This window comes from Archocentrus centrarchus, chromosome 3 (genome assembly GCF_007364275.1).
Source record: "Archocentrus centrarchus isolate MPI-CPG fArcCen1 chromosome 3, fArcCen1, whole genome shotgun sequence".
NCBI classification, from domain to species: domain Eukaryota; kingdom Metazoa; phylum Chordata; class Actinopteri; order Cichliformes; family Cichlidae; genus Archocentrus; species Archocentrus centrarchus.
In genome coordinates this window covers 25059078-25085883 of record NC_044348.1, presented here as the reverse complement: position 1 = coordinate 25085883, position 26806 = coordinate 25059078, and the positions used below count along the sequence as shown (strand labels likewise).

General features: G+C 40.7%; 1 protein-coding gene across 2 annotated transcripts in view; it reads right to left on the bottom strand.

Moving 5' to 3' along the window:
• The window catches only part of trpm7 (transient receptor potential cation channel, subfamily M, member 7), a 986641-nt gene that overhangs the window by 955621 nt on the left and 4214 nt on the right, over positions 1-26806 (bottom strand). For both annotated transcript variants that reach the window (XM_030721294.1, XM_030721304.1), the window contains exons 2-5: positions 14489-14568; positions 10551-10589; positions 6912-7119; positions 6379-6592 (exon numbers count right to left, since the gene is read on the bottom strand). In XM_030721294.1, coding sequence (XP_030577154.1) covers positions 6379-6592; positions 6912-7119; positions 10551-10589; positions 14489-14568 — 541 coding nt within the window. The remainder of the gene's footprint in view (positions 1-6378; positions 6593-6911; positions 7120-10550; positions 10590-14488; positions 14569-26806) is intronic.

Genomic DNA, 26806 nt, shown 5'->3' with positions numbered 1-26806 from the left:
ATATCTAAGTTATTATTAAAAATTAATGGTTCAATTTCCCTCCCTACTGCAAAATGGGAGCGAGATCTCTCCATCAACCCAGGTGAAAACTTCTGGACACAGATATGTTTAAATACTTTCAAAATGACTAAAAGTCCAAATTTACAACTCATACAATACAAAACTCTTCATAGAATACATTATACAGGGCACAGTATGTTCCAAATGGGCCTCAGAGACACAAATATATGCACCCACTGTTCAGGCAATCATGCTGAGAACTATATGCATGCAATTTGGTCTTGTACACCTGTTCAGAGGTTCTGGCAGAGAACATGTGAAGACCTATCCACATGTTTTAATTGCGATATCCCAGCATCACCAAAACTGTGTGTTTTAGGCAACATCAGTGAATTAAACATGGAAGCGAATATATCACACATAGTTCTTACTGCCCTATGCATCGCTAAGAAAACTATCCTCATGAACTGGAAATCCAAAAATGACTTATGCATTACTCACTATAGGAATTTACTTTTAGAGCACATTAGTCTAGAAAGAATGTCTGCCACCTCTAAAAACCAGTTGGACAAATTCGAATCTCTCTGGTCTCCACTGATCAGCACCATCACTTAGTGGTGGTGATCAGCTGTGGTCTCGTCTCGCAGTGTACCCGGTAGGTGGCTGGGGGATTCGGGTGTCTGATGGTCCTTGGACGGGAGACGGGGACTGCCGTCTTGTGGTTTCTGTGTACGGGCTCTGGATGTTGGTGGTGGGGGCTTGGACGGGCGCTCTTATGGTCTTGGGGCGTGGGACTGGGGTGCCCGTGGTGGTGGGTGCTGGCTCCGGACCAGGTGGCCGGCTTTCTCCGCGGGGGTCGGGGTGTGGGGTCTGGGGCCCTGGTGCCCGGGGTCGCCCGTTTCCCGGTTGGGCTCCTCCCTGCGTTGGGGGGGTCTGTGCCCCCTTGGGCGCACCATTGAGTGGCGAGGGTGGGACCGCGTTGGGATGTCTGGCCGTCATTCCGGGATTCTGGGGTGCCCGCGCATCCTTTGGGGTGGTGGGGCACGCAGGCGAGGGAGCAGTAGTTTCCCACAGGGGGCCGTTGGTTCCGGACTCAGGACAAATGTGTGTGTGTGTGTGTCTGTGTGAGAGACATTTGTGTGTGTTGTGGGTGTGTGTGAGAGATATTTTTGTGTTTTGTGGGTGTGTGTGTGAGATATTTGTGTGTGTTGTGGGTGTGTGTGTGTGTGTGTGTGTGTATGTATAGGAGAAAGATATCTGTATGTATGTGGTGGGTGTGTGTGTGATATGTTGTCTTTTGTATGTGTATGTGTGTGGGGGGGTGTTTTTGTGTTGTGCTTGTCTGTGGTGTGGACTGTGGGTGCTGGCCTTGGGCACGGTGGTGCCCTGGGGGTGTGACCACTTCAGGCCCTGGACCTGCCTTCCCTGCAATGTGGTTGGGTGTAGGGAACTGGGGTGCTTAGTGAGCCAGCAGTTTGCTGGCTCTCCTCTTCTGGGGGTAGTTCTCTACCCCCGGTCTTAAATATCCTGGCCCTTCTCCTCCTCCCACTCAGTCAAACATTACATCACACACACGTAGGGTCTTGGGTGAGGGGGACTTGCGCTGCGGTGAGTAGGGCCACTTCTATGGCTCTGCTCACTACGTTGCGTGATGTCCCACTCTCCCTTTTTAATTATATTATATAGCTCACAACACGTCATAGTACACATAGGGCTTTGGGGGGCAGGTGTGTCACCCAGTGGTCAGTGTGTGGAACTGCTGAGGTGGCCCCACCTCTGTTCACTGCTGCCTGCTCCTCAATTTTAAATTACATCTTAGACATTGAGGGCCTTGGGGGGTGGTGTGGATGGGCGCTGTTGCACAGTGCTCATCACATCTGTCCCTCCAATTTTAATAGCACTGTAGCTTTCACACACACACATACATATTCTTCCCACTCCATACACTCACATACACCCAACATATCACTCCAAACACGCTGAGTGGAAGGAGGGGGAGGGCGAGTCTTCCACACCCCAGTTTCATGCACCCCGCCTGGGGTAGGGACTGGCTAGTGGTTTGGGGCCGGGTTGGCTGCTTCGCCGGGGTGCCACTGGCTCTGTGCTGGTACCCTCTCACCCACACTTGGTGTCCATGTAAGTTCTGTGTGTGTGTGCGCATGAATGTGTGACAGTCATATGTGTGAGTATGAATATATGATTTGTGCGTGTGTGTGTGGTGCATGTGTGTGCGTGTGTGTGTGTGGTACACGTGTGTGTGTGTGTGTGTGTGTGGTACATGTGTGTGTGTGTGTGTGTGTGTGGTACATGTGTGTGTGTGTGTGTGTGTGTGTGTGTGTGTGTGTGTGTGTGTGTGTGTGTGTGTGCATGTGTGTGAGTGTATGGACAGCAGGGCCTGGGCCTGTGGTTCACTGAGCCTTGGCACCTGTGGGACATGGTTGCGGAGGGTGGGAGTCACCCCTCCCTATCACTCCCTGTCGCTTCCTGCTGGTTGCCACTGCTGCCCCTGGAGTGTCGGGTGCCCGTGGGTCCCGGGGTTCGCGGCTGGATGTCTTGGCGTGGTTCTTGGCCCGCTCCCTTGGCGGTTGTGGCCTGGGGGTGGCTCGGGCCTCTTTGGAGTGGGGGGGGCTCTGCTGGGTGTCGGGCGGTTCTCGGGCGCCTGGGGCCCTGGGGCCGCATTCGCGGCTCGTGCGGGGGGTGCCGGCACGCGGCGGGGGTTGGCTGCTCATTGCCTCTGGCTGTTTGGACTCTTGCCGTTTGGCCGTGGGGGGGTCCGTCTGGGGTCTCCCTCCTTTCTCCTCTGGGGTGTGTGCGCAGTTGCCATCGGGATGTGTGGCCTCTCGTCTTCTGATGTCCTGGTGGGCCGTGGATAGGCCGCGTCCCCTGGGTCCTTTCCCGTTCGCCTCTGGATCGCGAGGGGCATGATTACAGTTTCTTGCCTCCATTGGTGAGTACGTTCCATGACAGAGGCACATACACACATTACTTGCAAGCAACAGTAGGATTATGTGTGTATATGGGTGTATGCGTATGTGTGTGCAGGTGTAGATATGTGGATATCATTCTTTGATTATTCTTTTCTCACCTTTGTTTTGTTTTTGTTTTTCTTTCTCACTCCTTTTTGTACCCTTTCCTTTCTGCCTGTCACGCCTGGTATAAATAAATAAAATAAAATCAAAATACAAACTAAATACATGCTAACAAGAGTAGCCTATTGTAAAACTTAAAGAGCTATTCTTGGAAAAGCAAATATGTTTGGTACACCAGCGTATTCGGATCATATTCTGAGTGCGAAAACTGCCAGACATGACAGGCTTAAAAAAAAAAAAAGTTAGCTCTCTTTCCAGAACACTTTCCACTATTTTAGGGTCAACAAACCCAGAGTTTTTAGCTAAACTGGCTTTCTGGAATAGGGCCCTTAACATTTATTGAGATGTGTGTTATGAATTGTAAAACAACAAGCACCGTTCATAATGCACAGCACAATGTGCAACACTATTCAGCCGCAATTTATTCATTTTTCAGATGATATTTTCTCATATTTTAATCATGTGTAAACATCATTTGCAGTAATGTGTTTTCAAATATTTAACGTCAATTAAGTTTTTTTATTCACTGTTTGGATTATAACGTGCAGTGTTCATAAAGCACGACTGGCGGTGCCACACAGTTAAGCAGCATTTAAAGTGCGATTCATTAATGAAGAATGTGGTTAGTGGTTTCAAATGCCTTTGTTTAGACAGTTTTTGACATTGTCCATTAAACAGGCCTAAAATTTAACTTGATATCTGAGTGTTTCTTAGCTTTAGGCTAGTCTGTTAGTCTAATTTTCTTTCCTTGTTTAGTCGACTAAGATATTAGTTGCCAAGAACATCCCTAATACAGGGGTATTCAACTCCAGGCCTCGAGGGCCAGTGTCCTGCAGATTTTAGATGTGTCTCTGCTTCAACACACTTGAGTCAAATATAAAGTCATTAGCAGGACTCTGGAGAACTTGACTGCATACTGAGGAGGTAATTCAGCCATTTGATTCAGGTGTGTTGGATCAGGGACACATCTAAAACCTGCTGGACACCAGCCCTCGAGGCCTGGAGTTGAATACCCCTGCCCTAGTATGTACAATTAAAAAGAAAAATAAAAAAAAAAAAGAAGAAATGAGCAAAACACCAGAGAACTAATGATCAAAACGCCAGTGTCGAGGCCAGTCCACAACAAGTGCATTACCTGGGGCTGTTTGTGAACCATAATCCTCAGCGGATGGATCCTATGGATTCAGCAGTAATTTGAGAGCTGGGAGACCATCCCAACTGGTCAACATGCCAGAGACAGATTAAAAGTAATCGCTGGTCTGGGTAATTGACTCTGTGAGTAATGATTTAAACACTATGATCAGACCACAGCATCTTAACGCCATACTGTGGCTACAAATACACATCAGTCACGACTCACAACCAAATGACACAGTTAGAGGTCGGCATTACAACTTCTGCTACATCAGCACATCACCATCGTGGGGGCTGCTTATTTGTGTAGGTTTGCATAGAATGAAGGTAAAAAGGTATTTTTGTTTAGAAGACTCTTCAAAACAATGTGCAGAAACATTATCAAATCACATTTATTCAGTTATATTAAATGTATTCTTCCGTCATACACAGAATCTGCTGATTTGTCAAGGAAATTTTACATTTCATCCAGTTTGTTGTAAAAATTTATTTCAGTCAAAAAATTAAACATTTAATTAAGACTATAATCTGTAGGGCAATTTCAATGCATACTGAACTGTTTTAGACAATAGGGTCTATTTGAGAATGCAAATTTGAGAGACAACTAGACAGATCAGATATTAACAAAGACTGTGTGATGTCCAATTTCTCCTGTATGAGAACAGTGCAGGTAACTGCCTAGTGAATTCACAGCAAGTAATTTTAGGTAATTTATCCTGCCTCTTTTATTCTCTACACAGGCGTCAAACCAAAGCATAGTATTTCTAGTAGTCGACCATTAACCATTGTGTGCTACATATGAGAAATATCATGTTCAACCCAATCTAACATTGTTGCGAGTTCCTGTTTGAAAACGGACGATGGAGGAGTTCATCAATATGCCTCCTATTGGTCAGATTACCGACAGCTGTTACCTTCATAAATATAAAAGCTCCAAAAAAAAAAAAAAAAAAAAAGGCCTTCCAAGACTATCATTTTCTAGCAGCAGGAAAAACACTACACGTAAAGTTCTATCACCACTTTGAACTCGCCCAACCCCTTCGATCGCGATACAGAAACTTTGACAAAAAAAAATTGATCTTCTGCCTATTTAATCTTTTAATCTTTGTAGGACATGTCAGAAAATGAATATTACAGTTCAATATCTAACAACAGAAAGTGATGTTCAGAATTGTGTATTCGGTGACCAAAGAGGCTATTGGAGGCGGTTAGGTCTATCTTACTTAATGTTTATTTAACATTTAGTCAGAGTTGTCTCTAATTAACATCAATTCAAAGAAGCTGTCAGCTGAGGCTATATTTTGTATAGAAGGATGTCGAAAAAGTCAGGTATACACACATGAAAAAAAAAGGTAGACTGTCTGCATTATTCTCTTTAAACTTTCACATTCATTTGTAATAGGTTTGGTCTAATCACTATATTATCAAAGGGGGATCTAGTGACACCTTTAAACATTTCTAGCATCTACCAGCACTGAAGCCTCCTGTCTCAAAACATAATAATTATATCAAAATGGTCATTCACTGCTCAGGACATGAGGCCCATCAACAGTTATACCTCAGAATTCTTGTGCTGAAGGGAAAAACATGTATTTGTGGAACTTGCATGAAAATGTGTAGCCGCAGGCTCTGATTTCAATGTAAAAAGTTAAAATTATTTAATATCCTCCAAATGCAACCTTTTTTTACACTTCTTCATGATTTATTAGGCGAGTAACACTAAAAAGGTAGAGTACACACAGTGCACTGTGGCTGATAAAGTTAATCTACAGATAACATACCATAACATAAGATACATATAGTTCCCTTCTGCTGGGCACAGGTTGTACAGGACTTGTTTTCCTCAATGGCTGAACAACCCGTTAAACATGAACCTGCAAGTTTGATAATTAACAGTGTGATTTATATTACTATTGGGTTTTTGTTGGAAAAAGAGATGAAATCCTTTAAATACTTTTGAAAATGTGTAAATGATATATGGTTCAGACCTGTAAACAAAAGTGTAAAGTCCCAGCACCTTCCCTGACTTAAAAAAAAAAAAAATACTTTCCTTGTCTGAAAATTGATCTGAATTCCACAGCCTTCTTGAAATTACACATCAAGTAGGAGAACTTGTACTTTCCAGAGTGTCAAAAACGTCTCTTTGGTCACCTACCTGTGTTAACTCCTCCGGTGAGAATCCAGGCCCCGGTGGTGACTGCAGCTTTGATGAGGCCCTTGCCGACCACCTGCTTGATGCGGGGGTGCAGCTCAAAGTTCTGAACTCCTCCATGGACAGAAATGAGGATCTTAGGAAGCTCCATGTGCCACTCCTTTAGCATCAGCCGCAGAATGCTCTCTGGCCGCGAGTCATGGGACAAACGTACATACTGTCCACATTTGCACAAAAACAAGAAAAACATGTTAGAATACATAAAGAGAAAAGTACATGTTTGGCATTTCTAAAATCCACTGAAATACAGTGTGTACCATTTACCAAACAGAAAAAAAAAATTGCTTTAATTTCATCAAGTCAAGATTGAAGTTGTTTACCTTTGAAATACAATGGTGGATCTTAATTTTTCACTCACACACACACACTATATTATATAGTGATATAGATAGAGACAGAGCTATAGATATATAGAGAGAAATACAGAGATAGAGATAAAGAGATCATAAAACAGCGAATAAGACTTGCCCTCCCACCTTGGCTCTGTATGAGTGAGACCCTCCCTGGAAGTTGATGACACCATAGGCATCAGTGGGTCTCGCCTCTGTGTGTTTTTCCACTGACCATTCCTCCAGCTCGGGCATGGACACATTGGAGTTTTCACCCAACTTCACGTCCGAGTACTTCGTGGCCAAGCTGGCTGTGAAGCCAGCATGCTGCCGCACTAGCCGCCCACAGCAGCACCTTAAAGATAAACAGAATTACTTTTAAAGAGAGAGAATAATATTTTTTTCAATCTAAGGAATAATAATCAAAGTTTCAGTATAAGGACTCACAAATGTGAGCAAATTCCTTGAGGGAGACTCCTGAAACTAGTGGAATGAATGTGTACCAAAAAAAAAAAAAAAAAAAAAAAAAAAAGAAAAACTTGTGGGAAAATTTTGCCTAATAAACTGACAAAGAATGGGGATCCATGAGGTAAAAAGTCCAGGATTTTTTACTTTGTTTCTATCAGCTGCCACTGCGTATAAAACACAAGGACACAGCCACAAGGTAAGTAACACATAATGCACCACACACAAAGATAAATGCTGGCAACATCATCAGCCACTTAGGTAGGTTATGTTGCAGGCTCTACAAAGTTTCACAGCAGAAGTCCAAATTAACCATTAGTCATTTAGCACAACATCGCATGCATATGTGATGCCTGCATGTTTAAGACTGTTTTGCAATAGGCCAATTATTGGAAATGTATTTGAAATGTAAAACTGTTTTACTGTGTGCAGCTGGAAGTACAAAGTCTGCTTCTAGCTACCTGTGAGATAAAAAGACAGAAGCAGTCACCTGTATTTCCTCTTTTTCAGCAATATCCAAGTATTGTTTATATGGGGGGTTTGTATAAATGTACCAAATTTCATTACACAATTAAGAAATTTTAAACAAAAAGGACATATTCAGTGACATCCCTTTGTTCATATAATGCCTCTCTGAGCTGCTGCTTAAGAGAGTATACCACTTTGGCCCCAGTACCAAAGCTTTCTGCCTGGATAAGAGAAATTTCAGTTTTATTTTTCAAAGCCATTAACAACTTCATGAAACTGATGTACACTGTCTTATAGCTGAAATGTTCATTAAAACAGTGTTTCATATTCTCCGTCAGTTGTACATCATTAAGAATTTCTCTGACACACACCTGCCACTCATTCAGATGAGATTTTTTTCTTCCAGTAGAAGAAGAAGAAAGAGCTTTATTTGTCACATATATATACATGCAGTGAGGTTCATTCTCTGCATTTAACCCATCACACACATGGAGTATGTAGTACACACAGCACAGCATGGAGCAGGGGGCAGCCAAAGGGCGCCCAGGGAGCAACCTGGGGGGGTGGGCTTGCTCAGGGACCCACAGTGATGCCAGCCCGAGGATTTGAACCAGGATCCTCTCAGGGTCCTCTCAGTGATGAACCCTCTTCTTCTCCCCTAGGCCACCACTCCAGAGTAAGTAAGATCTATGATGATGAATTAAGTGTCCCAGCCTGATACATTTTTTCATCTTTCATCAAAGTATTATTTTTAGTGCTACGGTTATGTTGTGCGCTATAATTCTGGCACACCATTTTCACCCCTCCCTTTAAAGCCCTACAGCAGTCACCTGTCACCAATCCAGACCATATATTGTCTGGATTGTTCCCCACAGAGGCTGCTGATAGAAAACAGCATGGCCCATATGACTGCAAGTTCATGCACGACTCAGTGAATTTTAGTGAGCTGCAGTTTAAAAAAACACTGCTGCCTGTATGTATTAAATAGCCATATTTCATTCTCACAAAGCAACCCTGCAAGTGACCAGCTGACACATCAAGGTATTGTTGCTGTCATTTGTTCACATTAAACTTTGAGAAAATAAAAGTTCATCTTAGAGGTTGTTGACATAGTTCACTTTTGTTTTTCCTTTTTGATTCCAGACTTATACTTCCAGTTCATGGCCACAGTTGTAACAAGGGACACATACATTGGGGCTCTAGGGAACTTGCATGATAAGCCATTTCATTGTTTTCACAAGACCATTACAGGAACACCCCCCTGAAGGGTTAAACAAGCTCAACTGAAAGTTATTGACACCAGTATGTTTTACCAAAATAGCTGTTAAATTTAACAACTATCCACTCAGGCTGCTCACAATTGCTAATAAGATGTAGGCCCAGTTTCCCAAACATGGATTAAGCCTAGCCCTTGACCATAAACTTATTCAGTATTCACTGAATTTCACGTTAAGTCTGGAACTAGGCTTAATCCACATCTGGGAAACTTGCTGGTGAAGTACAGCACTGCATGTGAACATCTCATCCTGTCATACAAGCACACTGGCCACAGTCCTTCAAGGCAACTCATTTCAAATGACACTAGAAATAAGTTTGGGTTATGTTAGGAAAATCTAATTAGCTCTCACATTTGCTTTGACATTGAAGTACTTCTTGTCCTCCAGGATTACTGACAGGATTATTGACCAATCAGATCAAAAATTAATATAACTGTCTGTGCTTTTGTACACCTTTAACTTGGTGGTAGTGGAAGGGGTGCAAATGTAATGGCCAAGGTGGTGACTGTCCCACTCCTACTCCCAAGGACTCCAAAAAAATAACAATAATGGCATAACTGTAGCATATCTGATTGTTATTCTTATACTTTAATAACTATTTAATGACCATCCCAGCTCTGAAAACATATGAGCTAATCATGTTATGCTAATGTATGCACACAGTTCTTGACCATTTCAGCTGTGCTGCCAGGCTTATCTACTCATTATCATAGTGATGTTAAAATACTTTACATTTTCACGGTTTACTTTATTCATAACATCAGTTAGCACTGCATCTGCTCAGTGCATACACAGACACTGAGTTTATTTTGGAACAAAGTCACCAAACATTTTAAGCAGTTTTGAAATCACTCTTCCCATTCATTTAGACAGTGGCTTCAAAATAACTGCCCAAATAACTGTCTGAAGGGCTTCAGAGTAGCGAGGCTTGCTTCTAGAAACACTTTGATATTCTCCATAAGATATGTATCAAACACTGCCAAACTGGATCTCTGACAAGGACTAGTTTTAGTGAATATTTTTTCTGTTAGAAGATAATCCAATTCACAGCCCCTCTCCCTCTCATGTCAGCCAGATGTTGACACCTGTCTCCACCTCCTTAGGGCCTTCTGCCCAGTCGTGCAATTGCAACTGTACTGCGATACTTCAAACTCTCAAGCAGCAAGCCTCTGCTGCAAAAAATTTACAATCAAAACACTGGACACATTTTTTTTTTTAAACAAAGTAAAATACAATATTTCTGCACCAACACATTAACCATCCAAAACCTGAATTTCAGTATTAAATAAATCTTATTACAAAAAAAAAAAAAAAAAACATTAATTGTGTATCATTCAGTCTGAGCTTTGTTTTCTGTCTTCCTCTGCTAGCCTTAAGGGAAAATACGCATCCCAACACATAAAACCCAGAATTTAATTGTTTCCTGGTAAAGGTTGTTGTGCAGTGGAATTACAAAGAATTTACCCTTGGTCTTTTTTTCCCCTGATGTAAAGCAGCTGGTTAGGCATGGATCCTGTCAGGCTAATCCTGTTAGGTAACAAGGAAGGAGTCAAACAATTACCAAACAAATACTCACCTGACCAGCTGTTGGCAAATCTGGCATCCTGGAAGGCATCTGAAAGGAATGTCACAGCAACACAATCAATCAGTGTGAATATAAATAAAACCAGTGCACATAAATTTGAAGAGCATTTGTAACCATAAAGACTGTTCTAATACAGGATGAATGAGAGGTTTATTTCTCAAAGTGTGACGAAAGGAAGGAAGGAAGAAAGTTCTTTAAGGACATTAAGGAAGGTTAACTGTCTGCTGGGCAGACAGCCCAGTTAGGTTGGCCTTTAACCAAGAGACAGTTATGAAACCTTCCAAAGGGACTTAACTTTGATCACAGTCACATGCCACATTTTGACCTAATGTTAAATGAGCCTGTGTTCACTCACACCTCTGAATCATTTAAGAGAAGCAGCACGTACAGCAGTTAACAGAGAACAACCAGTGGCAAATAATTGATGTAAAAGAAAACACAGGAAAACAAGTCACCCAGCATCATTGTGAGTTTACAAGAAAGGAAGGCATCCAAGGACCAGTTAATAGTAAATACATGCAGCTGTTGGAAACTTTTAAATAAGTCACCTTTTCTTTGTTCACTTCTCTGCAAGTGGATGAATATTTATAGCAGCTTCTGTCCCTTTAATGGCATTGTTTCATGTTTCTCATGCAAGTGTACAGTGTGGATGATTGGTCTTTAGGACAAGCTAAGAAACGGCCTACATATAATTTTTACACTGTATTCTAAGATTCCAGTAAGTCTGCAGAAAAATACAGACAGCTGACAAAAGATCAATATCAGTGCTTCAGACACTAAATAAACCTGAAAATATCTGTACAAGGAAATAAAGGAAGAATAAAATGTGATTTTAAACAAGTTAAATGAATTGTCCAAATGATGAAAACCCAAATTCCTAAAGTTTTAGTTTAATAAAAATAAAAGCCCAAATGCCAAAAAGTTAACAGCATTGTTTTATAAAAAATAAATAAAATAAAAAAAAGACAAGAAGATCAAATGTTACAAACTGGATAAGACAAATCATGTCAAGCCATTGACTAGAAAGAATAATTTGTTGTAACTATACATTTTTTGTACTTTGTGCTTGTACATTGTTTGCTGGGATATGAAATGAGAGGAACAGTTTGTGGTTCATTTTGTTTGTTAGTGTTAAAATTTTAAGAAATATACCAATCTTGTCCTGGTGCAGCCACAATAACCTGGTACTGAACGCCCAGAAGACAGTGGAGATTATAGTGGACTTTAGGAAGCACACAGCCCCTCTACCCTCCATCATCCTGACTGACACCCCCATCACCACAGTGGACTCTTCTCGCTTCCTGGGAACTACCATCACCCAGGACCTCAAGTGGGAGCCCACCATCACCTCTGTCATCAAAAAGGCCCAGCAGAGGATGTACTTCCTGCGGCAGTTGAAGAAATTCAACTTGCCAGCAAGGACCATGGTGCAGTTCTATACTGCCATCATTGAGTCCATCCTCACCTCCTCCATCACTGTGTGGTACGCTGGAGCCACCACTAGGGACAAACAGAGACTACAGCGCGTTGTGCACTCTGCTGAGAAGGTGATTGGCTGTAACCTCCCATCTCTCCAGGACCTGTACACCTCCAGGACACTGGGGTGTGCAGGTCGGATCACAGCCGACCACTCTCACCCTGGGCACAGACTTTTTGACCCTCTCCCCTCAGGCAGGAGGCTACGGTCCATACGGACCAGAACCTCCCGCCATAAGAACAGTTTCTTCCCCTCTGCTGTTGGACTCATGAACAATTACCCTAAGACTGTTACCACCACCCTCCACAAACGCTGATGACCTTATGTCTATGCACCTGTCTGACTGCACTGATGTACATATTAGTGGAATATAGTCTACATTCTTTTATCTTTTAATTAGTCTCTGCACTGTATATTTTGTAATTTTGTAATATTGTGCTATAGTTATAGCTCTAATATCTCTGTATATTTGCAATTTGTATACTTGTATATTGTCTTATAGTTTTTATACTTATTTGTTTTTTTTCTGTAAGCACGAAGTACCGCAGCAATTTCCTAATGCTGTGAACCTGTTCACCCATATGGCAATAAAAACCTTCTGATTCTGATTCTGATTCTGAATCTGATATGTGGACCAGATATCAGTCTCAGACTCAAAAAGCTGGATCAGTTGTTCGTGACAGGGGTAGCTCTATTTATTCCAGTTATGCTGTTCTGTGTTTACTTCACCGCATGACAGCAGCAGATACTGGGAGAGCTAGCGTAGCATGGAGGAAGCTGACAGCAAAGCAACACTACACTGGAAGCATTTCACACTTGCTATGCCAACTGATTTTCTTTGTCCGTTTGTGATTGCTTTCTGCTGAACTGCAAACTGTGGTTAAGACAACGCAACAGAAGATTTGACAGTGATGCTCTGACATCTCTCTCTTATTTGTTTACTTTCAATCATTAGTTCCAGTCATAAAAACATATTATGCAGAACAGTGATTACTGAAGCCTGGGCCCAAAATACCGTTGAGGTGTCACCTTGGCAGCCGGTGCAGCAGCCTTGGCACAATGGGCCAAAGACAGGTTCTCCTGCTCATCCTCTGACAAACCATGCAAGTCCAGGCCGATGTCCAGCATGTCATTGTCATCCTGGTAAGCAGCTAGCTCAGGTTCAAGCTGGTCAGCACTCTCGCATGGGTCCAGCTCGCCTTCAGCTAACCCATCAAAATACTCCATGTGGTCTGCCCAGCTAATTGTGGGGACATCAACCAAATACTCCTCACCTTCAGACCCAGATGAAGCCAGGGCCCCAAATTCAGAGGAGAGAGTAATGCTGCGCAACAGATGTCCTTCCCAGCACTTTCTCCACAAAAATCACCCATCTCTTAAGGATCGAGCTGACGACAAAATAAACAGGTGTTGGGGTCAATAAACGCTCTCCTAGCATGGACAATTGCCAGGCAGACAGGGCACGCCTCACGCTGGTCCTTGTCACACAAAGAGAAACTGCACCCCAAGGACAGGGATAAACAGTAGATTTCTGCTTTGCTTGCTTCAGTTTGGTACTCATGCCAAAACGCGACACGAAAACACTGCACCAGAAGACTTAAAATTAGCGCTCTGTGGGCAGCCCACAGACCAACCGAGCATAGAGGCAGTTAAGCTAACGTCAAGCCAGCTGACAATAGCACTAACTAGTAGTAGCTAGCTAGCCTGCCTCAGCAGAGGTGTTCTTAGCAAGATGAAGAGCGTAAGAACTGAGGGCTGACGGTGATGATTGGGTATATATGTCCAGGTAGGGCTGCACATATGTTGTCACAGGTCATCTGCCTTAAAGGCATGAATAGAGGCATCTTCAGCCAAGACACGTGGGGGCATGATATTTCATACTATGTGTGCTGTACTGAGTGACTCAACTGAAAGGGACAACAAATACATTTTATTGTTTTTTTTCCCACATTTTATTTTGAGCCTGTTATATTTTACTAATTAATACCAGGTCAGTAAATTTATATTCTTGGGTGAATATATTTGTCTTGTTATTTTACAAAGTTAAGAAAGCAATGTGTAGGTTGATCCTGATGTTTTACACATAAAAGATTCCCAGTCTTTTCCTCAAAGTGAGGATTGTTGCTTATTGATTTAACACCAGTATCAAGCAGATACCTGATGCAGAAGTATCAGTATAATATCAGAACTAGAAAAGGTTGGATTAGTCCATTGGTAATACTGGGGGTCTCACCCCCAAGACTGAAAGAAGTTATGATCTACAGGTTCATCAATGGTCTACCCTCTCACTTAAATCTGTAATTTTAGTGACAGACATAACCATTAAAACAGACTCAATTTGCCTTTGGAAAGTAGTCATTAGGGTTTGGGCCTTCTTTAACTCACACCATGCAATTACACCGTTTCCATGGCTATCACCAACAGACATGCTGGAGTAGGTCTAAGCACATACCTGTGGGGGTCCTTTGACACTGGAAGTATGTACACACATTCCCTCTTGGTGAAAGTGCTTTCTATCCAGGATTTCTGGGACTGAAAATGAAAAGAGGCAGTTGTGAGCAGCGGGTAGCAGTTGATATCCTTAATTTTTGTGTTTAATAGTTCAATTGCAATTAAAGCAAAGTATCATTTGAAGATGTGAAAACAATGCTCCTCTGTACAGCATTTACACAAACTGTGATGACATAGATTGTAGTAACACAAAAGGCAAGTAAAGCAAAAATCAAATGAGTGTATAAAGTGAGCATGTTTTAAATTATTTAGAACAATACTACCTTTAAATAATAAACTCCAAACATCTTAAAAAGGTCAAAAGGGATATTGTAGCCCTTAAACCAGGATTTAGTCTATGAAAATTTAAGGGGATTAGAAGGTTTAACACATAAAAAAATGAATGAATAAAAGCAATCATATAAAATCATTACAAATAGATTTCAGAAGGAATACCAGTTAGAGGTATCTAACAATGTTATGAGCAGCAGTCCAATTCTACAATAGCATTTTCTCATAACAAAGGTTTATGTTGAAGGAATTTTCAATTAATGCCTCATGCCTTATTTTTCCTCTCCAGTACAGCTCAGAGGAACCCAGGGGCGATTAGCACATTAATCTCTTCACCACAAAGAAACAGACCTTCAAATGCCTTCACCAATGCATTTCAACAATTCCTTAAAGTCTAACAAAAGTATCAGAGCAACACTTTCTGCTGGAGCTAGCTTTAAGTGGCCAGCATGTTGTTTGACATAAACTAAACATAAGCATCTAAAATCCAGTATCCAAAGTTACATCCATCACCACGGGGTTTAAATCTGGCTTCAGAAAACATCCAAAGCATATCAATAAACATGTCATCCCACAGCTTGACCAATTTGTACCTGGATGTCCTCCTCTTCATCTCTGTGTTTAAGGGCTTTGTATAGAAACATACCAAGGGTCCTTCATGCATCTCCTGGACAAACCACAACCACCACAGCCTCTCGTGAGCACTGGGTCATCAGCAGCAACTCACTGTGCTGTCGGTCTCTAAAGATCTGCACGCAATTTCCATACAGGTCTCAAAGTCTACAGCTGCATGGTTACCATACAGATCCGGCCCAAGTTAAATGCTGAGTGAGCAGTGAGAGGTTGCAGCCTCCAAACTCCATCCAGTGTTAATCTGTAAGAAGCCACTCAGGGGGCAGATGAATGTGTCTGAGACAAACTAGATATTATACTTCAGCTGGGGAGAAAGAGGTGAAGGAGGCGGGGGTGTGGGAGAGGATTAGTCGATGGGCAGAGACCTCAGTGATATATACCTAGTTGTCTACTGATGACACACCACCAACTGTGATTCATGCAGTACACACAAAACCTCTCCCAAACACTCAGGCACTACACTTAGTCTTTCTTGGCCTCTAATTTTGATCCCCATTTGCAAGAGAACAGCATAAAAAATTGCCAGGATTAAATAAAGGCTACTAAGGTAATGTGAGGAGGTCACGACATGGATTAACATACCAACTTAATGAAGATCCTGAAACTTAATACAAGGGTGCCCAAATTTGTGCACCAGTTACTGTTCAATTTTTACATCTATGCCAGTAAAATTCCAAAATAAGTAACATTACCTTTAAAAAAAAAAAAAAAAAAAAAGTCTTAAGATTTCTGTCTACATAAATAAATGGTTTTGATCATATACAGTCACATGAAAAAGAAAGTACACACACTTTCAGTTCTAAGGTTTTATATATCAGGACATATTAAAAAAATAATTGGATCCTTAGCAAGTTCTAAAATTATTTAAATACCACCCCAGACAAGCAATACCACAATATATTACAACATAAAGACTGAACAAAAACTAAGCCAAACTGCAGAAGCAGGGTGTGAAAAACTGAATAAACCTGAATATACCTCCTTACCGCTTCCACAAGAATAAAGAGGGTAAGTAGAAGTCAGGAGCTGCTAATCAAATGCACTTGATTAATTGATCATCAGCAAGTGTGACCATCTCTATAAAAGCAGAGGTTTTGCTGGTGTCAAGCATTCACATGTGTTAGCACAATGCCAAGGAGGAAAGACATCAGCAACGATCTTTAAAAAAAAACCAAAAAAAAAAACCACACAATTATTGCTGTCCATCAATCTGGGAAGGGTCACAAGGCCATTTCTAAACAATCTGAAGTCCATCACTCAATGAGAAAGATTATTCACAAGTGAAAAACATTCATGAAATCTTCCAATCTTCCCAGGAGCGGACATCCTGGAAAAATCACCCCAAGATCAGACAATGCTCAGAAAAAAAGAAAAAAAAAAAAAAAAATTAAAAAGCTACATCTCAGACTCTATAGCCCTCAGTTAGCATGACAAATGTTAAATGTCGTGGCTGTATAATTAGAAAAAGACCAAACAACTATGGCCTGTTTGGAGGGGTTGCCAGGAAAAACCCTCTTCTCTCTGAAAAGTACATGGCAGCACAGCTTTGATTTGCAAAACTGCACGTGAACAAACCACAAAACTCCTGGAACAAGGTCCTTTGGACAGATGAGACCCAAGTGGAAATGTCTGGCTGTAATGCACAGCACCACATTTGGCAAAAACTAAACATAGCATATCAGCACAAACACCTCATACCATCTGTCAAGCATCCTGGTGGAGGGTTGATGATTTCGGCTTGTTTTGCAGCCACAGGATGTGGGTACCTTTCAGTCATTGATGGTATACCAAAGTATTCTAGAATCAAATGTGAGGCTATCCATCCAACAGCTAAAGCTTGGCCCTAATTGTGTCATGCAACAGGACAATGATCCCAAGTACACCAGCAAATCTACAACAGAATAGCTGAAAAAAAAACAAAAAAAAAAAAACAAGAACTTAAGTGTTGTAATGGCCCAGTCAACCTGAGTGAAATGCTGCGACGGGACCTTAAGAGAGCTGTGCTTAAACAAATGCCCACAAACCTCAATGAACTGAAGCAATGTTGTAAAGAAGAGTGGAACAAAATTCCTCTACAATGATGAGGGAGTGATAAACTCATAAAGCAAACAATTAAATTTATTGCTGTTAATGGTGGTTCTACAAGCCAGTCCTGGCATGTATTTAGTTTGTTTTACACACCGATTCTGCATTTTGGCTTCCTTTCTTGTCAAATAATGACATTGTGTAATATGTGTTGCTGTTCATCTGATATTGTATTTAAATGATTTTAGAGTCTATTATTATGTCCTTATACAGAATTGGAAAACAGTGTACTTTCCTTTTCACATGACTGTATGGGACAACCATGAAATCAGTACTTGGTTACAAAGAAAGACATTACAGGTATCACATTAGTAACATCACTGTACTAAATTCATCACATTGCAGTTAAAAAACTATTATGTCATTACTTACATCACATTCTTCAATTATCAGCAGAAGAAAAGGTAATCGAACATGTTTTTTTTTTTTTTTCTGTGCACTTTTCTCCTCCTTCCAGAAAAACGATAGAGCGGTCTATAACTTTTGAGCAGTTGAGATGTGAGAATTTAGTTTTATTGCACAAAAGGACAAGAACACGGTGGTAAAACACAAACTATGCTCAAACCAGAAACTACTACATACCAGTTCTAGCACAAGATTGACTCTGCAAACATTGCTACTAGAGCTTGACATCAAAATCAAGCGTGTGCCAACCCCAGCCAAAGCAGCCAGAGCCTGATCTTCAACGGGTAACAAACGCATGAGCAGTCAGGCATGTAGCCTTGTAGCCTCCATTTCTACAACAGAATAACTTAAGTACTCTTTAGACTTTGTGATTATATATAAATAGTAAAAGAAAGATTGTGTAATTCAGATAGGAATACGTGTCGGTGTGTGGGACTGCAGCCTCAGGTTTATATTATTAGCTGGTGATAATGTGACAATGAATGTCCAACCATGTTATGGAGAAAGTCACTGGCTCATAATGAATAATGTGCAATATGCAATTTTTTTTTGAGTTACAATCTCAACACTGCGTGAAAACCAGCCAATATAATTATACATGAATCATTATTAGCCATTTTCAGGCAAGTACATTTGATATTCGTACATCACAGAAAGAGGTACACTATATTGCCAGAAGTATTCTCACCCATCCAAACTGAATTCAGGTGTTCCAATCACTTCCATGGCCACAGATGTATAAAATCAAGCACACAGGGATGCTGCTTCTACAAACATTTGTGAAAGAATGGGCTGCTCTCAGGAGCTCAGTGAATTCTAGTGTGGTATCTTGATAGGATGCCATCTGTGTAACAAGTCCAGTCATGACATTTCCTCACTACAACATATTTCACAGTCAACTGTTAAAAGGTATTATAACAAAGTGGAAGCCATGGGGAACGACAGCAACTCAGCCATGAAGGTGCAGGTCACATAAAATGCTAAGGAGCATCTGCAGAGTCAATCACTAAAGACCTCCAAACTTAATGTGACCTTCAGATTAGCTCAAGAACAGTATGTAGAGAGCTTCATGGAATGGGTTTCCATGACTGAGCAGTTGTATCCAAGCGTACATCACCAAACACAATGCAAAGCGTCAGATGCAGTATTGTAAAGCATGCCGCCACTGGACTCCAGAGCAGTGGAGAAATGTTCTCTGGAGTGACAAATCAAGCTTCTCTCTCTGGGAATCTGATGGACAAGTCTGGGTTTGTTGGTTGCCAGGAGAACAGTACATGTCTGACTCCACTGTGCCAAGAGTAAAGTTTGGTGGAGGGGGCATTATGGTGTAGAATTGTTTATCAGGAGTTGGGCTCAACCCCTTAGTTCCAGTGAAAGGAACTCTTAATGCTTCAGCATACCAAGATATGTTGGACAAATTCATGCTTCCAACTTCCAACTAGAAAAGCGTCGAAATGATGTCACAGGGCAGAGTAATCAAGCCGCCATACCAAACACAGCATGCTCCAAATTCAAAGATGGCTGAAGACAGTGGACTGGGTGGAGCTACCAGCTCAAGTATTACTTTAAATAGTAAATTTTTTCTTAATATATGTATATAAATACTGTAATACCTGAGATGGTAGCTCCACCCGGTCCACTGTCTTCAGCAATCTTTGAATTTGGAGCATTCTGTGATTGGTATAACGGCGGCTCGATTACTGTGCCCTGTGACGTCATTTCAACGCTTTTCTAATCGTACCCACAAACTTGAATTCCTGTCCACGCAGAAGGGAAGAGTTCGTAGTCAAAGAAATTAGAGTTGTATTCACAAGACTTTGCACTCACAGCTTTTAGATTCATATTCACATAAAAACAATCCTAATCCGCACAATTTCCCAGACTCATATTTCAGTGGAAATTTAGGTATAGGAATTTTATTGACATGCAAATACGAATGTTAGAATTATGCACACATCTTTTTGACAGTTATCTTACTCTATAGCTACACAGAAAAAGATCTTAAGTCAAAGAAAAGATGCTTAACAGACTAAAGCTTAGAATTTCTACCACTAATGTTTTTTTGTTTTTTTTCTAAATTTGCTCAATTTTTATCTCAGTCTGTAAGAAAACCTGATGACAGTTTTACAGGTGAGATGTATTATCTCAGTAGTGGGATCACTGTCATCACTGTCAGTATGGATATATATTTTGGCAGAACCTCTCCCTGAAGCCTTTGTTAAACACACAGTGTAGCTCAACCCACAATTATCAGAACCACTTATTAAGGAGATGAATAAAAGTGGGTGAATGGTTGAAAATAATCCCCCAAATTAACATGCACAGCTCTGAAGCTATGACCAAAAAAATTTTAGAGAATATATAGACAACTTCTAGCATCAATAAAAGGTATAAAGGCTTGTGACAGAGTTAACCTCCGAACCTGTTTTCAGTCTTTTTTTGCTACCACAGACACACAAGAGCAGCATCAGTCATCACATCAAACATAGAAGATGACCACAAATTCCTAGACTTCTGTTAATTAAGGTAATTCTCTTTTCCCAACTACATGTGAACAAATCTTGCTTACTTGCATAGTCGCCACCCAAAGGCCCATTCTGAGCCAGGAAAAACCCTGTTTAGAACTGCTTTGGAGCATGCAATTACAGCCAGTCATAGAAGGCAAAACCACTGTATCCAATAATGGTAAATGGTAGGTTTGATATTTAGTGAGCCAATTAGCAAAATAATATTGTCAGTGTTTGCATGTTATGACACTTCTGAATTGTCATTTAAAAAAAACAGCATATATTGGCTATCACAATACACTGCCTATAATAACAATGGTATTGTAATACAGCAATTCTACAATATAATGCATCATTTCTGCAACTAAAGAAAAGCAGAAAAACACACCACAACATAAAAAGACTCACGCAAATAAGCAGGAATTATATATTTACTGCAATGTGGTGGGTTTGCATCTTCTATTCAATTAGCACCCCCACACTGTCCACCATTTTTCCAAAGACTGTATTTAAAAGATGGAACCACCAGCACGCCAACCAATGGTTATATTTAAGTCCCACTGTTTTTCTGCTGTCGGCTTCTTGATGTTTTGAAACTGGATGCGAGAAGCAAGAGGCAGTATTACAGAAACAAAGAGACACTGCACACACTCACAGTTGTGATTCATCAGTAATAAGGCATTCCTGCTCTAAGGCGTACCCTGCTTTATTGTACTTTTTAATTCTTACTAGTAACATAATTTGCAAAATGAAACTAGTGACAGACACCATAAAAAAATCAGGTGTTTACTGAGGGACTGGGAGAGAGCTGAAGGGTCCTGTTCTAAGACTCCTTTTTGCCACAAGAGTTGCCCCCTGCTGGCCCTTATGAAGAATGCAGGTTTAAAACACTTCTGCACTAGCTTCACTTTTTCAAACCCTAAAGCTTTGTCCATCTATCTGTTCACATACAGTCAACACATTTTCCCACTTTGGAGTCGTTTCTTCTTCACTACAAGTCAGTTAACTTTAATTCAATTTGCCCTCATTCAAGTGATAAGCACCACCACGAGTAGGGGCTCTGGTAACCTAAACTAGTGGCGGTACAAATTCATCCCCACATTTTCAAAAATTTATATTGATGTCTCCCAGCATTGCAACGATAACGCATCACACCAGTACGCACTACGATATACTGTGGTTACAGTATCTTTACAGTCACAGTAAGCCAAGAGAAAAAGATAAGCACACTTCTCTACAGCTTTACTACAATAAGAAGTAGATATGCCTACCACCACCTAGCTGAAACTGTCATATCAACTGTACAACAGCACGACTGGCTCACGTGTATTCTGGGTCATGTGTTGACTGGCTCTTCAGAGGCAGGGGTGGGACAACCATCTTTCTCCTGTAAATGTCTATTCAGTATCATGTCTCTCTTCTAATATCTCTGGTTTTAATGTAGCTGGTATCAATACTTTTTCACATTTTTTCTAACATATACAAAACAAAAATACAGAAAACTGAAATCACAATTAAAAGTGACTCCACAAATCCTGGTGCGTGTTGCACTTTGGTGTAATGCCGGCTTGTCGTGCACCTTTTTGTAACCTGGAATGGGTTGGTCTATACTGCCAGTTCACTGATGTATTCAATGCACAAGCATAGAGATTCCCAGATCACACAGAGGAATTCTCATGAAGAGACAAAAGTAAAGAGATCCCAAACAGAATGCCACACAATAATCAATTTATCTGAATTATCGTGTTTTAATAACAGCTGGAAGAAAAATTATAACTTTTATTATAATGTAATTAATTGAAATTACAATCATATTTATTGCACAGTGCCACAATATCCCATAATTACTGAAACAGTTCTAAATGATAGAAAAGTTATGATTTTCATTAACTTTACTGCTTAACACCTGTCTGATGTCATCTCCACCTTCTACACATAGAGCAGGTCATCTGTGCTTTACTGCCCACTGTTAACTGAATTGCTGACCTAAACAGTGTCTGAAATCTAATTCCCAGTCTCACTATCTGCTCAACTAGCAACAAATGTGAGACACACCTAAGGAATAAAGGGAGGTCTCTCTCTTTCTGTGCTGTGGAAGAATGCACTCAAACCTTTGCCTTTTTGATTCAGCACAGTCGAACAAAATGTTAAGGCAGATAAAGCAGGACTGTGCTCTGCTAACCTGTAACCATGGTACCTGAAAATGTCAAGCAACAAAAGATTTGAGCTTCACAGCCGCTGCCAAAAAACACATAACAACTCTCACTCTCCCACTTCCTCACTCCCGCCCTCTTCCTCTCTGGCTTCTTTCTGTGACCCGGATTTTTACGATAAGTTCGTTCATGTGGAAAATTTGACCCAGCACCTTTCTAATTCAGCCTAGCAGTGCAAAATGCGGTGAGTTTTGTTTATAGACACAAATTTGATCATGAACTGTCGCTTTATCTTGCGTCTCTCTCACCCCTCAGCCAGAGACCTTGCCAGCTGAGCTCTTCCTCTTCCCTCCTCCTTTTTCCCAACAATGTTACAAGGGTGGCTGGTGAACCCATCATTCCTCTGGCTGTGTGTGACGCAATACGGGGTGAGATAACATCTGGCTTGGCAATTCGATTACCCATTAGGAAGAGTGGAAGCAATGGGGTCAGCACTTCAGTGCAAGTAGTAGGCAAAAATATGAGTGGTTCTCACCAAACCAGAAGAGACAACTAAAATAATTTGTTTTATTTTTGTCCATGTTTACTTTGAGAAGCGGTTATCAAATATACTGACAGAAATGTGCCTCCAAGAGGTTTCCCACTCTTTGTAATAGAATACATAAATACGGTTCAGGGTTTAAGCCAATGAAAAAGAGCTAATTTGTTTTACTGCCTTGCATTTTTGAGATTTCTCTCACAAATGTGATGTCCCCCCACCCCCACCAAAAGAATTACCACTGTGACTCATCAGATCTAGGGCACCCTCCATGGTACAGTGAGCTTGGGCTTTGTCATGAAGTTTTTTTTCCATCTTCCATAACAATAATTTCTGACTACTAATCTCTGAACAGTTTAACTCAAAATATACACAATGAAATGTTGACACCTGATTATTTTAAGTAATTCTACAAATGAAATGGACATATGAAGGGACAAAATATTTACAGATCTGAAATTTGATAGTATTTTTGGCCATTGTGTTTTTTTTTCCTTCACATGTATACTGTTATTACAGTGGCAGATTTTCATATTAAATAGTGAAAAATTAGAAATCATAAAGAGTAGGATATGTGCAGATATTATTAATGAGCCAAAAGCTCAGACTGACTGCTCCAAATACTCAGCTTAATTGTTTGTTTGTTTTTAACTCTTGGCTCTGTATGATGCCAACAAAAGCAAATAGCCTTAATATGGCCATTTCAGGCAACCAATCAAAAGAAAGCTGGCTGAAAGGAAGAGGAGTAAAAAGACTTTTCTAAGAGTGGATTTGCTGAGGGGCCCAGTGTAAGATAACATAGCATTATTTTGAACTGTGAATTATCCAGTTATTCCAGTTAATATTCCAAAAAGAAATTTTTGAGCTTCTGAAAATGAGCATGATGGGTCTTCTTAAAGTTCTATCACTACACAATCAAAAACACAAAAGAGGAACAAGATGTGCACCTATATCAGAACTATTTTTAAAATCTTTTTGGCATTAGCTTCCCAAACTTTTAAGAGAGGAAAGTGCTTACTTATGTTTTTATATTTATTCTGTACTTGCTTCCATGACTGTTAGTCTTTTTTCTTTCAGTTCCAACCACCGGCAGCATTAAACTTGTCTTATGCACTGTGAGATAACACAGGCAACACGTACATTTTATGTTCATGATAATAGCTAGAGATCACACGATACAAACAAGGCTGACAAAACTTTACTGGTCTTTCTCTTCATTTTTTATTGTTTCATCTATTCTGTTCAGATTTATTTTGGGGTAAAATCTGATCTTGATGTTATCTACATAAAAGTAGACAGGGTCTCATACTACAGGCACCTGGTAGTATACGTGGCTGACAACACCTCCTGGAACACCAATTCAACAATACTTGTGGAGAAGAAACAGCAGCAACTCCACATCTTGATGCTCAATGAGGCCATTTCCAGACACTGCTGCCTAATAAGAACCACCAACATTTTTTTAGAGTCATCACACCCAGATCATCACTTGGTTCAACTGTTAAATTCCGGGAGAAGGTACTGGGCCATCAAATCACGGAGAAAGACTAAGAAATAGCTTTTACCCCACAGCAAACATCACACTGAAGTCTGCATAATCATATGAAGTAGCTCATCCTTGTGTGTAAAATAAAAAGGCAGAGCTATAAATTTCTTTAACAAAACAACTGTCTATATTTTTGCACTGTCCTTTGTATAAAACCAGTCAGTAAAATGTCCGTGCTTAACCCCCGAGACAATACAGTCTGTGAAAATGACTGCAACCCTTTTAATAGGGTCAATGTGACAATGTGACAATCTGTTATCATATATTGGTTCAATTAGACGCAAACTACAGAACATTTATTTTTACTACGACAGGCCTTATCAATTTGCAATCCTTGCCATATCTTTTTGTTCCAAGAACTTGGCCTATAAAAGACTATTAAATGGAGGGAACAAGTTCATTAAAGCCTTCAAATAAGATTGCTGGAAAGAAGCACACAGAAGTACATACAGTCATGAGACCAAAGTGTGACAGCTCTCCAGCTCACACATACATGCCCTCTGGGCAAAGCTCTGAAAGACTGCGCCACATGGGGCTGATACAGGGCTAGCATGTCTTCCTGAGCACTAGCAGCACACTAGTGCTGTAAAGCATGTGATGGTTTTTCTTCTCAACATCTGGTGCACATAGCTATATGAACCTATGAAAACCAACGTTTAACTGGTGTACAGTTAGGAGATAAGAGCAGGGACAGTGCCAAGGTAGCGCTGTGTTAAAACAATGAAATAAATAAAGAGCATGCTATAAAAGTAGAAACAAATATAAATGCAATTCAAAATGCCCTGTAGTTCTTTTTGAGGAATTTTACAGTGCCCATAAGTCACTGATCAGAAGCTGTACTACTGACATGAGGGAAAGCAGTCATCTGGATACTACAGAGAAGCACTCCATTCACAAAACAACACAAATTGTGACTGCTACTATTTGTGTGTTTGAAAACCCCATCCAGTGCCAGTGGAAAGAAACTTTATCAGCCATCTTCAAATGGGCTTGTGTGTGGCACAAATGGAGTGTGAGATAAACTCAGAGTCACTCAGCTGGCTCAAAATACAGGCAGCAGCACAAGTAGAGCTAGAGTCTATCCCAGAGCACAACAAAGTGACGCAAGACCATTTTCTACCAGCTCTAAAGCCCAAGCTGGAGTAAAGCCTAAGTTAAACCACCTAACTTTACGTAAGAGACTGTAACTAGCAATAACAAAACTCCATGACAGATTGATCCAACTTCTCTGATGAACCAGCATTTGTTTAAATCTCAGTTACAGTCACACTGCTTAGAGCAGCAGCACAGCAGAGTCCATCATCCAGAGGTAAGCTGGAGCATGTGACCAGCTCAAGCCAACACTGAGGGAAATAAAGGGGAAAAGACCGACTACAATGGTCTCAAGCCGTTTTCACACAGGAATTCTGTAAAATACCAGTAGAATCAGGTCGTGACCTTGTCCTAAGTTGTCATTTCCCACACGTAGCAGAAATCAGGAGATGGGTGACTTCAGCTTTGTTCTTACATCTGGAAATACTCTGGTTAAGGTGAAGGTCAGCACAGAAGATAACCAGTAACTAGCAGTGAATTCACCATGCTATTTCCTGCACTACTGATCATCAAGCAATCTTTGTACAAGCAAACTTGCAAGTTAAAGACAGTTTAATGTCCAATTCAAATGAACCAACATGTGAGTCAAGAAAGACTTCAGTACCATAGGGTGTTTCTCGCAGAATTAAGACTACATTCATGTTGGTAACAGTGACGAGAGGTTAGTCTGTCAGTAGTAGATTGCTGATAAAGAACTACCATCTACCAAAGCGGCACGTGAACCAGTTTTCCACCTGCCACAGCTTCCGATTACAGCAGCTCTTGAGTACTCAGCAGATTCAGTCCACAACAGTGGAGTCTGCCCGACTATGGGTTGAAAGAGTCTCTGGAGAGCAGCTGAAAGGCATTTAGATCAGAGTTTTTCCTGCAAGAAAGAATTCTGGTCTTCCACCAAGAGAAAAATCACCAGGACTACAATAAAAATATTATTTAATCGGTTTTTGTTTTTACCATGGGGTTTAATTTACTCAAACACACAAAAAAATAAATAAATAAGTATTTATTTAATAAATATAATTTATTAAATGAC